This window comes from Triticum aestivum, chromosome 7A, assembly GCF_018294505.1.
Source record: "Triticum aestivum cultivar Chinese Spring chromosome 7A, IWGSC CS RefSeq v2.1, whole genome shotgun sequence".
Taxonomy (NCBI): Eukaryota; Viridiplantae; Streptophyta; class Magnoliopsida; order Poales; family Poaceae; genus Triticum; species Triticum aestivum.
Window position 1 is genome coordinate 142,755,247 of NC_057812.1, and position 16,675 is coordinate 142,771,921.

A 16,675-nucleotide genomic window follows, 5' to 3' on the forward strand; every position below is an offset into this window, starting at 1 on the left:
GTTCTTTTGCCAGAATCTGGAAATTCTCCCAGAATCCGACCCCTACCCAGCTTCTCCCAGAATCTTTGAGCCCCATTTGTTTTACAATCCTATCTAATTAGACCCTAACTAGATAGGATTGTAAAACAAACGAGGCCCAAAGATTCTGGGAGAAGCTGAGTAGAGGTCGGATTCTGGGAGAATCCCCAGATTATGGCAAAAGAACTGGGCCTTTGTTATAGTTTGCCACACTATGTTTGTCAAACTTGTCTAACGAAATACTCAAATTCTTGGTCATATTTTGGCTTGCCTCAGGGCATCTATTCACACCTTTTTGTGTATATGATATGCGAGACTTATTTATCACATAAAGAATCTTGCCTTGAGGCATGGTTAGAACCAAACGTTTACCTAACTTGATCAAACGTATACTAATACATTTTCAACGTATCTAATTTTTATTGTTTAATGCTATTATATTATCAATCTTAAATACTTTATATGTAATTTTATATCATTTTTGATATTAACCTATTAAGCAGTGTCTAGTGTCAGTTGTTGTTTTCTATTTATTTTTGGCTTTATAGAAAATCTATACCAAACGGATTTCAAACGCTATGAATTTTTTTTATAATTTCTTTTCTCGGCCGTAGAAGTTTCGGGCGAGTGACGGGTCGCCGTGTCGATCCGAGTGCAGTATATATCTATACCGTATTTGATGCGGGATCCTGAAAATGCTCCGATTCAAACGCGGGATGGTGTCAGCTTACGTGTGTGCGTTTTTAAAAAGGAAGGCTGATCACGTATCCACGCTTATCTTCCGTTGACGCTTTCTTTCCCGCGAACAGAGCACCCAGCCGAATCGATCATTCTCAGCTGGCTCCATATCCGCTCTTTGCTGCTCCGCCGACCCCACCTGCAGAGACCGACTCGGGATCGACCAACCCACCCGTGCCTACATATAAATATACGATACGAATATACGAAGAGATCCCAAGCTTGACCGAGAACGCTGTCGATGCAAAAAAAAAAAAAAAAAAGGCAACAGAACGCTGTACGCAGAACTGGGAGAAAACCAGCCGTCGTGCGCGCCCCACCAACTGAGAACGCTGGAGGCAGGCGCGGGCGAGCGACGCACGACGGATTTCGTATATTTGTGAAAATCAGCAGATGGAGATCTGTTCGTGGTGGTGTGGCGTGTGTGATCTTTCAACGGCAAATCAATCAAGCCGGCAGCAAGGATCGCATAGACTAATGCGTCGAGTCGCAGAGAATCGGAGCAAACAAACAGGCAATGCAATATACGTGACCAGAAAGATTTTCATAAGGGCACTCACAAATTCCTTCCGGCGTCCTTCTACGGACGCCAAACAGGAGGACCAGTCCGCGAACACGGATGCGAGGATGGTTATCCAATGCTATTTTATATATGTCTATTAGTAAAAGACAATTTAAAATTTAAATATAGATAAAACGGCGCGCCAGATCACACCAGCGTCAGAACGCATGCCCGATCACAAACAAAAAGAGGCAATGCTTAGTTTTTACATGTCCGGATCCAAAAGAACATCAGTCCGGCAGTCCGTGTAATTTTCTGCCCTAGGGAGCCTCCGCCTCCATCACGTTCTCATTGTCCGCCACCATCAACTCATCTTTCTGCTGATGGAACATCTGGTAGCGGGCGGATTGCACAATCATTCTTGCGTCGGCATTCAAAGATGCCACATTCAAGGACAATATCTTGGCGACCTCCGCATTGGCGGCAATTTCATCTTCTTTTCCTCGAGTGCGGCCTTCCTCTCTTTGATCATGGTCCTCCTCCGTTGCCTCCATCAACAATTTGAACTTATACGCCTTTTTCTCCTCCTTGAGGTCCGAGTGCTTCAGAATGCCTCCTCCTTCTTTGCCAATATGTTCTCAAACCTCTCTGTCAATTTGGCCGGCATACCTTCTCGCTTCGCCCTCTCCTCCTCCCACTTCTTCCCCCGTAAATATCTTCTAACCTTCGGCAGTTCTTAGGTTAGGTTGGTAGGGTCGCTGGTTTCTTCCTCGGTGGCTTGGGCGGCGGTCTTGCCTATGAAAAGGTTGCACTTCGGTTGCCCATTCAATTTCAACTAATAATGCATGACGGTGAAGTTTTTCTTCTCCAACTTCTTGTAAAAAAATTAAGCACGAGAAAGCTACAAAGTGAAACATTGTCAGCAATGCATATCCGGCTAGTGAGCAACAAAACAAAGCATATCCGGCCAGTGAGCAACAAAACAAAGCATATCCGGCTAGTGATCAACTTACTTGCTCGGTGATTTGTGCACCGCTAGGCCATCATGCGATGAGATGCTTCAAGTGTTCGTTCTACCATGGAAATAATCACCACCGTCCGAAAATACTTGTCGGAGAAATGGATCCAGGCAGAGGGAGTACTATACGATGCATGCTGCTACGTACTCCCTCCGTTCCGAATTACTTGTCACAGGTATGGATGTATGTAGATGTATTTTAGTTCTAGATACATTCATTTCTGCGACAAGTAATTTGGAACGGAGGGAGTAGTAGGTACCGTTCTACCATGGAAATATTCACCATGGTGAAACCCACGCTAAATCCGCTGTGTGAAAGCATTCAGGTGCATATGTGAGCAGAGAAAATGAAATCTTACGACTACTCTTGGGCCAAGACCTAGTATGAGCATGTTCTTTGTTTAGCAATAGTTGGAGCATGTTCAACCACATCAAGTCAGAAGAAAAATGTTCAACCAAAACTGCACATGGTTGGTGGTCTTCACCTAAAATAAAACCCCAAGTTGTACTAAACATAGTTATTTTCTTCCAATCCAACATATCGTAGTTGTTGGTCTTATGTGAATAGTTTCAGCTTTATTCTCACTTCCACCTTCCTGTTTCATCTCTCTTTCCACTTCCTTCCTGTTTCCCAAGACACCAACTCTTTAGTCAACACTCGATGGCACACCTCAAGCTTCATCTGAACCTGCTTCATGGCACTTGAGCGGGCATGTTTGGTTGGTGGCTAACTTTGTCATAGCTCGCCACATTATGTCTGTCAAACTTGTTTAACCTAACGCTCAAATTCTTAGCCAGATTTTGACTTGCCTCAAGGAATCATGTCACACCTGACTTATCCCTTGCTTATTTCTCACAAAAAAAAACTTGCTTTGGGTACGGTAGAACCAAACATCCGCCTAACTTGATGTGTCAAAGTATGGCTAGATACCAAACAGCCCATGGTACGTTGGGGGGGGGGGGGTTGCGATCCCCGACTTAGGTCAAGTTAGCGTACTACGACAAAAATTTTGAAAAATATAGGAGGAGCTACACTATTTGCCGGTTAAAGACAGGAACCATGAAGGGACAAACGTACCAAGCGCCATCTCTTGCCCGGCGTAGAACCGAGCCGAAACAACGTACCCAGGCGGTTAAGAAGCGACAGCAGCAGCAGAGGCAATATAAATGTGGAACACAAGAAATAAAAGCACGTTTGGCTTACCCTTAAGCAGACACTTGTGCAGAAATCATTATCCAGTCAGGAAAAAAATAAACAGTTGAAACGAAGCAACAGAATATGTGGTTTATTTTACAGACGTACACCGTCAGCTGTTCTGGGTGCAAAAATTTCTGGATCTATTTACATTTTGATCAGGCCTCGGCGGCAACGGTGTACAACACAAATAAATGGGCGACCCCGTGTATCACTACCATCACAGGCTCAGGAAACTTCCGTGTTCGTCAGGCGTGTTTCTCAACGAAACAGGGCCACCGTAGTACCGCTCAAATAGGGCTCTAGGTGAGTACCGAAAAGTGGAGAAAGGAGCAGAGTGGACGCTACAGGCAAAACCGCAAAAGGTGGACATCAGAGTTTCAAAGGAATAGCGCTATCGCTGATCTGACTCCCTATGGCTAAATCGGAGCACATTGGTACTACAAGTGATACAGTGTGGCAAAATTGCTACCGGAATCATGTTAGCTGCCGAACCCGAATGGCGATTTGCTCCTGCTGCCGCCTTCTCCGTACTGCTCGTTCCATTTTCTTAGCTCGTTCATGCTTGTGGCATCGAAGGCAACAGATGGGCTCACCTGCACAGCAAAAATGAAAACAATCAAACATGAAACGTTAAATATCCTCGGGAGTGCACAGCACAGTCAACAGACAGTTGGTTTCTGTTTACCTTGGCTTTCGCTTGGACAAAGTCATCCAACTTTAAGGACCTCAAAGAAGTTTTCGTACTGCCCACAGCCCCCTAAGAGAAGGTGGCAACCAGGTGAGCAAAGACATCAAGAGGAAGATCCATGGTGAATAAACTTAGAATGCAACAAGTAATACTAAAAGCAAGGAAATGCCACCTTCTTTTCTTCTTCTAGCAGTTCATGAACTGGCCTGTATGCTGCAGCTACGCATAGGTTCTGCAGAAAATGCACCAAACGAGTTACACATAGGTGAAGTAAGTGGACAGCAGATAATTTGGTACGCGAGGGAGAAGAATAGAACAGCTGTGGATGGCTTGAGCATGATACCTTCAAGTCACTCCCAGAGTAACCTTCTGTTGCATCGGCTAGTTCGTCAAATCCAAATTCAGATTCTATGTTTTCTTTGGCAAGTAATATCTTGAGAATTTTCATCCTATTCTGCGCATCTGGAAGGTCCACGTATATCCTGCAGGTCATGTTGACATATCATCACATTTAAGTCACTCGAGCCAAAATAATATTTTCCCAGGCACACCACAAGCACATCAATGCAGATTTTACCTCCTAGGCAAACGACGTATTACAGCGTCATCTAGATCAAATGGACGGTTTGTTGCACCAAGAATAAGGATCCTTTGACTGTCTTTGGACCTTAGACCATCCCAAGCTGCCATAAATTCATTGCGCATCCTTCTCGTTGCTTCATGCTCCATTGCACCACCCCTTGCACCAAGTAAGCTGTCAACCTACCATTAGCAAATCAAAATTGTATGGGTCAGGAGATTCCGCATGACCTGTCAAAATGATAAGGATGCCGTCCTGAATATAAAACACCTACTTCAGTATGTTTGATCAAATGAAAACTCACCTCATCCACAAATATGATAACAGGAGCTAGCCGACTTGCAAACGAGAAAAGGGCTTTGGTGAGCTTCTCACCGTCTCCAAACCACTGTTGACAGAAAATGATGGAAGTGAATTAAAGTTGTCAAATAATGGATACATTCCAGGAAAAGAAAATTCACACAAGAGATGAACTTCGATATTTGGCTTCACTGTTTCATGTAAAGCAGCAGGCCGCACTCGCAGCGGGGAGAAACTGTAGATCAATGCAGTGCTGAATAGAGAGATTTGACTATCACTTTAGTACCAGCATATTACATGGAAAGGTGGCAGACTAGTGCAATCTGACAAAACCATAAATGGTTACTGCCAGTCTTTGTTTACAAAGATAATGTCCAGTATTGCTGTATTACACATCCAACGAAGTGTTCTGGTTGCTTCAGGTATGCTGCCATCAGTCCGCAACTAACAGTACATTTGATACAGGAGGGGCCGAGGGAGCTAACCACGCAATTTTTTGTGAACTGAAAAAACATAAAAATGGTGCAGGATATGGTCGAATAGGAGAACGGACTCTTCAGGTAATATAGAAGCGATTCATCATTAACATTCCATTCAGTTGTCACATAATATAACTCCTATACGCCGAATTCAAATAAATTTACCTTCGACGTGAGACTAGAACCAGTTATGCTGATAAAATTTGCTCCAGCTTCTGTCGCAAGTGCCTTTGCCAAAAGAGTTTTTCCAGTTCCAGGAGGCCCAAAAAGCAATATTCCTTTGCAAGGCTGAACAAAGGTCCATACAGATACATCATGTTAAACATACAACTATGAAAAGCATAAAGATATGCATACAGAAGTACACATCTAAGAAAGCAAACTAAGATTTAGACGTTTCTTCAGAGATATTCTTATTTTATAGGAAGTGCTGTAAGAATTCTAGCAGTGTTTTTGCATGGAGGAACTTGATTTATGAAGTTGAGTCGTGTTGTATGGCATAAAATGGCATCACATTAGTACAGCTACAGCAATTTATCCTGAATCCCTAAAGCATGAAGTTATAAGCATGTAATATTTACTGTTAATGGTATCGGATATCAGGGATGAAATTACTGTAGGAAAAAGGAAAACCCTCTAGCCTGAGGCTTGGTTAAGGATAGCAACCCGATCCATTGTTTCATCTACTGCAGACTTGCAATGCTAGTGCTGGCTCACTAAAAAAATTCCAACTCACTAGACTAGAGGACCAATTATGCACGTTTAGGACTTTCTTTTCTCTGCTTTAGTAGACATCCACAGGAAAACCTCTCCGCTAAAATCTCCATAATCATTAACTATTATAAAACAACATCGGGTAACATTGAGTATTAGTTGAGCACTAAACAAACTAACAGAGGCATAGCACCAAACACCCCATGAAAATCACAAGTACCTTTTTTATTTAGAAGTTAGGAATTAAAGATAAAACTAAGGTTCTTTCTGTGTTGGGATACTAATTCAATGTTCCCTGGCTATAAATTGGCAGTCACAGTAGTTTGTAAGCCCATATGGAACAAGGGGTCAGATTCGGTATTATGAAGCCCAAAATGCTACAGGTACATATGAAAATGCAAACGGAAAGCATTATTACCCTTAGCAAGTTCCCACGCGAGAAAAGCTCTGGTCTCCTCATTGGAAGAGTAACAAGTTCATCCAGTGTCTTCTTGACATCCTCAAGAGCGCCAATATCTTCAAATTTAACTCCAATTTCATGGGGAGGTACAACTGCTGATATGAAATTGCGCTCAAATTCATCTTTTGCCAACATCTGCAGCAAGACACTCTTTGAGGTTGGACATCATCACAGCATAATCTTGCTACATAAGAACAGGCATGGTTAACTCCAAGGAACAACCAAACAACTTAAATTACCTTCATGTTTTCAGAGAGTGACTTAGTTGAAGCCTCCAGCTCCCTTAGCCTCTCGATTGCTAGGTCCAGACTTCAATCAAAGAAGAAAAGATATCAACAGTCAGTGCCCAGCCATAGATACAACTGAATGCCCAGACAACTGAGGGAACACCTCTCACGGGGAATGACTAGCTTGTCACCCTTTATGGAAGGATTAATCGCTGACGACAAATAGTGACTTCTAGCCCATCCAATGACCTTCTCCGCTCCTGCATCCACATACAAAATTACAAATGCATGCAGCGAGTAACTGTCCTGCTCAAACTTATGACGCTTTAAGTTCTTTGATGGTGTGATAAAAGTACGTCACCATGCAGTCATACACCCACAAGCACCTGCAGCAACGAGAAAACAAATACAAACATATTTCGAGGATACATCTGGCAAGGGATGGCTGTTGCAGCTTGTTGACCACGATATTGTGGTTGGATCTAGCAACTGCAGCATTTCAGCAAGTAAGGATTGAGAAATGAGGAGAGGGTCTCCTTGGCCCGATTGCCATTTAGGACTGATGGAGGAACTTTGGTGATCGCCAACGACAAGTCGTGTAAACAAGGTGGCATGCCATGCAGCTGCATCCTACACCATTGTATACCGATGATGTTGGGGACTCCAACCACAGTGACCAGAGATTGATGATTGAAGATGGTAAGGAGCATCCAGTGTAAACCCTAGGTAGTTCAGATCTAGAATTCAACTAAAGAACGAAGGAAGGAGAAACAGACAGAGAAGTTGACGCCTGTGGATTATTAACCCATGTCGCTGCCTAGATCCAAAGGTGCCGAGCTATGATGATAAACACTAAAATCAACAAGGGAAAAACAACTCCACACTGGGAGGAGTAACCTCGAACACAAAAACCAGTAGCCTAAAAACTAGATCAACTAGTAAAACTGTATACAAAGTAGACCCCATGCCGTTAGCTATGCCAGCGGTCAGCTGGAGAGGAACGGGGGGATATGGTAGGAATATGGGGGATTCGTAGGGAAAAGGAAGGCAGAGAAAGAGAAAGTCCAGAGCAGACTAGAGGAATCTATAAGCTGAAATAAAAGGTTGTACTTAAGACAGGTGAGAGGTGTTACATTCATTACAAGGGAGTATTAATTTTATTTAGCTTATAATGCCAATCATAAGGTGATGCAACTTCAAAATTTTGGGCCCATGCGCACGGACTGAGCACTGGTCATGTACTCCAGTTGCAGTTCAACTGGGATCAATATGCACAGTGCAAACAAAGGTTCCTTAACAAGAATAGCAATGTTGAGTTAGAACTACCGTAGGATCAATAAATGAAAATGCATGCTAGTATGCCACCCAAACACCAGAACAATAATCATGTGCACCAATAAACTTGAAGCCGGACATTGTTTAATCCAAACTTTGATATGATCTATTCGCACATAAGCAGCACTGGCAACCATGATTCAGGAAAAGGGGATATGCATCATAATATGGGTCCGGTTAGCAGACTTACTTTGCTTCGTCAGAATAATGCTCTCTAACTTCACATGCAACAGATTTTCACATGATAGCCCATGATCTTCAAGCACCTGCATTTACATGTCAGAACTTACACGCAAGCACTTGGGGAAGCGAATCAGTCGTTGTCATATGTAGGTCAACTGGTCAAGTAATGGAAATGAAAAGCAATTGACTAAATCTACTGATTAGAGCTCAAATAGCTCTTCCAATACCTTGTGCAATTCTACAAGGTTATGCCTTGAAACGATTATTTTTTTGTCCTCTGCAATCTGGTTATTGAAAACTCTCAGTTGCTCATCATCCTGAACATAAAAAGAAGTATCACACAGCTGTAAAGATAACAGCATCGTCCAAACTAGGAGGGCTTGTAGTTTGTACGTTTTCAGATCAGCAGGAGAGTGCAATCAACACTGAATAACATAATAGTACTTTTGGAGACTAAAATGGTGTAAACTTACCTTTGGTAAAGGAATATAGAATTTATTTCCGAAGAGTTTCGTTATGCCATTGGACTTTGAAGGCTTCCGCCCTTGTAGTCCCCCTACCAGCCTCTTCAAGGATGATGTCTGAAAAATACAAATTTCAACCAAGTACAAATTTTTAGCCATTGCTATGGCAATCCCACCATAAATGAAACCAACTCTCCAAGACATTATTGCAAAGAAAAGTAGCTCACAGGAACAATGTAAATTCGACTGCAGAACATCATGCAACAAGGCAGAGAATGACCCAATTATGTTTTAACAATGAAAAGCATTGCCGATTTTGGAGGGTGCATTTAAATCATGGTGGCTTCATAAAAGCACTTCCATTATGCTAGTTTTTGACATATAAACTTACGGCAAGACTCTTCTGATAGTTGTGACAGCAATATTTTACTAGATTTGATAATTATTCTCTGCAACCAACTAGATTTGATAACAATTCTCTGCAACCAACTGTAGATTTGTTAATCGTTCTATGCAACTACCTACAGTTTAGTGCAGTGCAGTACAATAACAGCAACCTGCCACCAGGCAGTCTTTGCCAGACCTGTCTGGAGTTGGGCACCTGGTAAGGCCGGCCAACCTGGTCTGGCCAGGCCTTGCTTGCTAGCAGGCTTATAATGTTGCACTTACTCTCACCTTGATCTGGCACAGGGACTAAGCATATATGGGATTGCTTTTGAATTTTCTTCAAAAATAAAAATGATGTGAGGTCACGCAAGCTAGCATACCAAGCGGTCAACTGCTAACTTATCCAGCTATATCAAACCTATCCCTTACTCTATGCTAATAATGTGGGATGAGCACAATGAACAGAGCTCATGGGAATATTTAGCAGGTTAGGTTAAGCAATATATACATGTTTTCAATGCTAAAGTTTCTTTCACTCCCAGAGTTACCCACCACTGGTAACACAAAACAAATGAGGGAACGGCCAAATGAGGATACAAAAGAGCAAGGAAAAATAGCATGATACTTTTGCAGGTCTCTTCAGCTTGAAGACCTCATAGATGCAATAAACTAGCCACATACTGTGCCATAACTAATACCTAGATGGCTAGATGAGCACAAGAGACAATTAAAAAGCTAGATGGGAGAATGAGGATGTTTTCTCAATCAGTTATAACAGAGAGAAACTATGAAACAAACACATATTCTTGAATAGATTAGCAAGAAATTACCAGTGGAGACAGGCGAGAGAGATTGTGAAACATCAGCGCCTTCTGTATTTATTCATAACAAAAGTAAGAAAAGAAATATATATATAATAGAATGCAAGAAGGTGAGAATGCGACTAGATGAGTTTCTATTGCTTACTGGATCTTTATCCTTGGGTGCTGCCTCGAGTATGTTCTGCCCACATATCAACACTAAAGGTCCATTAAGCTGGTCAAACATTTCCTCTACCTTTTCGATAAACTCTCTGCGATTTGATCTTGGAACTGCCCTAGAAAGCCATTGTGAACTGTCCGGAAAGTAAACAATGGCTGGTTGAAGAGATGGCAGTGCCTATTTGTACAAGCAAAGGGAATCCAGAAGAGGTAAGTTTACTGAGCAGACCAGATGGAATGGTCACTGCAATTGCAGCACGCAAGCATAACACCAAGTGTACCCAGCATAGAATGGTGGTCAAAGCTATTCAAATGTATGCATGCACAAAGACAAGAAATGTCAAGAAAAAAACGTTCCATACAAAAGATATTGTGTGAAATTACCTCACAAAATGCTTCCATCGCGATATGCCAATCTTCCGCCTCAGTGTCATGGTCAAGCACAATATCCTGAGCTAAAAATTACAAAACAAGATATTTCTTAAAATTGCAGAGTATCCAAGCTGAATGTAGATATGGATGCTTCAGAATAGAAACATACTGTCAACCCAGCAAACTGATGGTTTAGCATCTTGCTCTTTGTTAGCTTCATTATTTTTACCATCATCCAGCTTCTCCTCAGGAGGGTGAAATAAAACAGCCACTTGATCACCATTGATCTCGTATATCTCTCCACGCTGTCCATTTGATAAAGTTCTGCGATTTTAACAGTTCAAAAAATGTTGAATTATAAAAAAAATCATAAGGAAATAGTGAATTTTAAGAATGTTCAGCGATAAGCTTACAATATCGTAAGACATAAAAATGTGAAACCAAATCATTATTCATCAGAAACAATGCCGACGTGGACTACTGAGATGAACAGAAGCATAGTAAAAATCAAACTAAAGACGCATAAATTATATGTATAAGCACAGCAAAGCATTCAACAGAACTTGCAGAAGTTTCCGAATATGCCCACGAACAACATATGGTTCCAACACAAGATTTTTCTTGACCCATATTGTTGAAATGAGAAACTTCAAAAATTAGATCTACCCATATACTCCCTCCGTTCCTAAATATAAGTCTGTTTAGAGATTCCAACAAGTGACTACATGCGAAGCAAAATGAGTGAATCTACGTTCTAAAATATGTCTACATACATCGGTATGTTGTAGTCCATTTGAAATGTCTAAAAAGACTTAGATTTAGGAACGGAGGGAGTAGATAACAACTATCCAAAGGCATGAAAAGCTAAAGATGCAGACAGACATGAAATAAGGCATGCAGACAAGCCTTCTTAATCTATTCGAGAAAAGATTTATCCACCCACCTGCCGCTAATAAAGGTAAAGGCTTCTGCTGCTCCCTCTTGAGTTGGTATTTTCCCCAAAATGACCCTGTGATATGAGAGATGATATGCATCATGATAAGTAAAAGAAGCTCAATTAGTAAGACGGTCCGTAGCTACGTTAGATGACAGAGAATGAACACTGCAAACATGTGCTACATGCCCTCCCGACACCAGGCACCAACCTCGCCAGCATTACTAATGCAAAAGCATGCATGCAGAGAGAACTAACAACACACACACAAGAACTCAAATGAACAAACATGCAACTATGCATACACCTGGATCAGCAAGTACCCAGGTGGCCAGTCCTACCGTGAGACAACCAACAACATGAATGGACTAACAATATGTGAACTTCATGGTGAAACTCATCACATCATATAACACATAGCAGTCATGTGATGGTCTGTGCATGGATGCATCAATCCATGCATGATGCCATGGTCAGCTAAAAGGCACATGTATTGCTTAGCCTTAAAAGTAGCAAATCAAGTGATGTACAATACATGAGTCTAATAAGTTGAAAGAAGTGCAATGCAAAGGAAGAAATATCATGATAAAAGTGGCTTAAACCAAAAGGAGAGCAGAACTACCAACAAGTACCTGTGATCTGCTTCAACAAGCACTGACTCTCCAACATACTTCACCCTATCACCTGAAACAGTGATGAGGAAAGTAGGTGATGTCTTCATACAGAGTACGGTACGTATTAAAATGGTCCAGCCTGAATTTCATATTCACCAATAGGTACAATCCTATGAAACTTAAGCAAGTGGTATAGCTGAATTATATTGACCTCATTCTCATAAAATAGCTGGAGTACTGAACTTCTTGTCAATACAAAGAGCTAAAGGCGTGTTTGGTTGGTATACTAAGGCTGCCACAACACAAGTTAGGCAAGTTTGACTGAGTTAGTCCCCTGTTTAGTTTGCTGCCACACTTGTGGCAAGATTCTTTTCATGCAATCTAGACCCCACGTGTCATTGACTCAGAAAAATGTGGCAAGATTGCCTAAAGTGTAGCGTCAATTTTGATTGCCAAACCTTAGCCATGTATGGCAAGAAAGTGTAGCAAATGTTGGCAAATTTAGTCTCTGAACCAAACATGTCTTAAACTTTGGAGGAAAGTTGTTTGTGTAGAGAAGTTGATGATTCAAGTGTTTTGTGGCTAGTGAAGCTTCGGTTTACCTTGACAAAGAATAAGTGAATAACACTAGAATGCAACTGGCTATATACATTGTTCACGATCTGGCTGACAACCATTTATCTAATGCAGAACATTGTACACACAGAAAACAGAATGTGATAATTCAAGATGAAGGGATTGAATCTTATCAGATGGGCATGTACTTAACAAGCAATTAGACCTGAGTTAATTCCCATAACATGACATATTAACCTACGGCAGAGCTTAGCCTGTAACTTCCACAGGCAATAGGTAGGTTCGTTCCACCAAGGGGGGAAGTGGCTACTTACTAAAATAAGACCAATTATCAGTGTCATGATTAACAATGTTATCTAATCTGCAGCCAACATTGGGGAAACCACTCAAGAAAAAAAAAACTTAGTTATGTACCTTTTTGGAGAGGCCTTTTCTCTTCTTCAGGCGACTCAGCGGTGGATTCTTCTGCTGCTGAAGAATTTTCTTGCGCACTAACAACTCCCTAAGACAAGAACTCAAGGTATAAGTTGTAAGCCAGAATGAGAAGCAAACACAAGAAAGGAGGAAAACGGGTTCAACATTAATTAGCATTTCAGTAGAAAAGATGGAAACAAGACCATCACATGAGACTGACACTATTAGACGCAAAATCGCTAATCAGAAATTTACTACAAGACACTAATATCAACATTAAGCCTTTTATACTATTTACTATTTTGCAGCAAAAAACTCTTTGTTTGTAGGTCGTCCACCACTGATTTTTTAAATAGATTGTTATAGATACAAAGTAAGGCCTCCTTTGGTTCATAGAGTAGGAAAATTATAGGAATAGAAAAGTCATAGGAAATGAGATGACATGCATCTCAAATCCTACGAGTAGGAGTAGGAAAGGAGATGTCCTTTGTTTCACATTATAGGATTTTTTCCATTGAGTCTAGGCTAATGTTTATTTTCCTATGAAATGTGAAGGATAGGAAGAGTTCCTCCATAGGAATAGGATTCCATTCCTACAAACCAAAGAGCTCTATAGGAATTTTTCCTATAAAAATCCTACCCTATGAAATTCCTACAAAATTCCTCCAAACGAAAGGAGGCCTAAAGGTACATCGCTCAGTATATTCAAATAAAATAAAAGAGCAAGATGGCAGGCATTATCAAATGTCATGTTTTAATACTATATGATTTGGCAGCATAACAGAAATAAACACCTTGGCAAATTCCTCAAGAGTGCGCGGAACTAACTTCTTGAGGTTCTCCACTGATTTGCCAACTTCGTCGTCGTCACTTTCACCAGACTTAGCTTCATTATAATCTTCATCTTCCCCTTCTGATTCTGAGCCTTCATCTTCTGACTCCGGTTGACCATTCTCTTCCTCACTCTCTGAACAATCTTCACCATTATCCTACAAGGTGAGCCATTAGGTTTGCCCACAAAACTGCAGTCTTAAGCTTTTAAAATAGGCAAAGATTAACTTACATATGGAGCTAGAACACTGCTGTCCAGAACCAACAATGGTACGCGTAACTCGTGAGCAATCGCTCTTACCAATCTCTCCCGGTAAAGCTCAGTTCCTGCAATAAATGTAAAATCTCATCATCCACGCAAGCAGAATGGCACACATTTGGAAGAAATTGTCATCCTTCCTGCACAACACCTGACAAGCTCTGGAGCAATATCCTCCCACCGGACGACTGCAGCCGAGAACCGTACTCCAAAGTAGCATCCTTGTTCCGCAGGTGTGATGCCACACACTCGGTCAGCAGCTGCTTCGCATTCTTACTTGCAACACAAAGGAGAGGTGGTGAAATGCAACTGAGTTAGTCCACGCTAGGGAGGAAAAACGCCAAGCAGGTGGTGTGCGTTGCGTTCCATAGTGCTTACTCGACGTAGTACGGGAAGTTGCTCCACGTGAGGCTGCTCTTCTCCCAAGGCACGGCGCGGCGCAGAAACTCGTTGCGGAAGCGCTCCCGTTTGGTGAGGAACGGCGACTCCCGCCTCTTGCAGCCGGTGACGAACCGCTCGCCGTTAAGCCACTCCTGTTGGTCCTTCTCCCCGAGCCGCGCGTGCTCCTGCTGGTTGCTGCCGCCGCCGCCACTCCCCGCAGCCGTCTCCGCGCTCCCGACACCCTCCTTCGAGCTGTAGAACCGGCAGAGCCGCCCCCCTTCGCCGAAGGGCAGGCGCGGCGCACCCAGCCTCCGTGCCCCGTCGGGCGCGCCAAATCTCCCGGCGCCACCGCCGACGGTCGCGGGGGTGGCGAGGGGCACGGTACCGCAAGACGGCGGAGGGCGCAGGAGGCAGCGCAGCCGCATGGCGCGATGCATCGCGGGTCGCGTCGGGCGAAGCGACGAGGGATCCGCGAGCAGGCTAGGTCCCGGGCTAGCGCATGCGGCGGCGGGATGGTGAATTCTAGGGTGTGCTGTGACTGTCGGCGCAATGGCTGATAGGGTTGCCCTGGTTGCGCTGGCGGCGGCGGCGGTGGTGCACGGCAGCGGCGGCCACAGGAGAGGAGGGCCACGGCGGCTGCACGGGACCGCGATTTGCGTGACTGGCTTTGCTGCGGGTTTGGGTCGGCGAGTTCCGCGTCGCTGGTGGGCCGTAGTGTGGGCTTGGGTTAGGTGGGCTTACGATGATGTACATTTCCGCTCGGCCGCTGGTACTTTCACAGACCTAGCCCACTAGATGGGTTAGGTCGGTGGGTTTACACATTTAACATTTTTGCAAATGTTTGGTAAACATTTTTCAAGTACAAGATTAACATTGTTTGAATACATGGTCAAGACTTTTTATCACATTTTAAAAATGATTTATAAATATTTTTAAATATAATATTAACATTTTTCGAATATATGGTCAAAAAATACGTACACACTTAACATTTTAAAAATTCTTGATTAATATTTTTCAAATACTTGTTTAACATTTTTTCTTAAAATGCTTGGTTAATATTTTACAAATACATGATCAACCTTTTTAGCACATTGTATATTTTTTGTATACATTTTTTCTTACACATGAGAAACATTTTCTCTATAGCGAACCAACCTGTGGTTGGATGGTTAAGAAGAACTGTGGTATCCTCAGCCCACCAGGATTCAAGTCCTGATGCTCGCATTTATTCCTAGATTTATTTCATGATTTTCCGGCGATGCGCATTCAGTGTGAAGAGACGTTTCCGTCGACGACGAGGTGCCTATGGTGACTTCGTAAATTTCAAGATGATATGCTGGCTCAGTCTTTCGAAGATGTTCATAGGGATAGGGTGTGCGTGTGTGCGTTCATATGGGTGAGTGTATGAGCATGTATATAAGCGTTTGCGTCTGTACTGTGTTAAAAAAAACATTTTCTCTATACAGATTTAACTTTTTTCAAACGCTTGGTTAACATTTTTTTCAAATGTTTTATGTAAAGTGTTTTTAATATATTTATTTAGAGCATTTGGAAGTATAAACAAAAGTAGAAGAAAAGAAAGCAAAAAACAACAACAAAAAACATGCAAAAAAAACACAACAACAATTAGGTTGTGCCTCCCGCACGCCTCGACCGGATCATCTTGTGATTGCCTTCACACGAGAGTTCCCTGCGCCTCACGTTAAGCGAGACATAGGGGCGCCTGTGCTAAATCTATGTACATTTTCTACGTAATTCATCTTACGGGCTGATGTGGAACAAATCAATTGGGGCGGGATTAGCGGCAGAGGCCCATCCCGGTTGAATTCGTAGGTGGGGAGGAGAGAATTTATGAAAGGTTTCATAAATCAATCATTCGTGGGTGTCGGATTTTCACAAGTAAAATGTGCACCTAATCAATGGATAGCCCCACGAGGGGCCTAGCCTCTAGGCGAGTCTATATCTAGGTTGCTGCGAGACACAAGACCGTGTCGCTACAGAGAGTCGGTAGTGAGCCGGC

General features: G+C 42.5%; 1 protein-coding gene across 2 annotated transcripts; it reads right to left on the reverse strand.

Annotated features, from left to right (window-relative positions):
• Positions 1-3,460: 3,460 nt before the first annotated feature.
• LOC542937 (uncharacterized) lies at positions 3,461-15,313 on the reverse strand. 2 transcript variants are annotated; one of them, XM_044567308.1, is made up of 25 exons: positions 14,650-15,313; positions 14,423-14,547; positions 14,245-14,339; positions 13,976-14,170; positions 13,182-13,269; positions 12,210-12,261; positions 11,587-11,652; positions 10,813-10,967; positions 10,656-10,726; positions 10,258-10,449; positions 10,122-10,163; positions 8,914-9,021; positions 8,668-8,757; positions 8,448-8,523; positions 7,086-7,182; positions 6,935-7,004; positions 6,654-6,830; positions 5,687-5,809; positions 5,047-5,130; positions 4,740-4,924; positions 4,506-4,644; positions 4,335-4,394; positions 4,160-4,231; positions 3,944-4,067; positions 3,461-3,815 (listed from the first exon to the last, which is right to left on the reverse strand). In XM_044567308.1, the coding sequence occupies exons 1-24, from the start codon at positions 15,087-15,089 to the stop codon at positions 3,954-3,956; spliced, it is 2,916 nt and encodes a 971-aa protein (XP_044423243.1). In that variant the 5' UTR covers positions 15,090-15,313; the 3' UTR covers positions 3,461-3,815; positions 3,944-3,953. The 2 variants fall into 2 exon arrangements, with proteins under 2 accessions (XP_044423243.1, XP_044423242.1); XM_044567307.1 differs by having other exon boundaries at positions 3,461-4,067.
• Positions 15,314-16,675: the final 1,362 nt, after the last annotated feature.

Excerpts from the sequence above, each read along its gene's own strand:
- LOC542937 (XM_044567308.1), bottom strand. The coding sequence starts at position 15,089 with ATGCATCGCGCCATGCGGCTGCGCTGCCTCCTGCGCCCTCCGCCGTCT. Across the intron at positions 14,171-14,244 it reads GCAGTGTTCTAGCTCCATAT|GATAATGGTGAAGATTGTTC; the intron begins GTAAGTTAATCT and ends CTCACCTTGTAG. Across the intron at positions 4,232-4,334 it reads TGCTAGAAGAAGAAAAGAAG|GGGGCTGTGGGCAGTACGAA; the intron begins GTGGCATTTCCT and ends ACCTTCTCTTAG.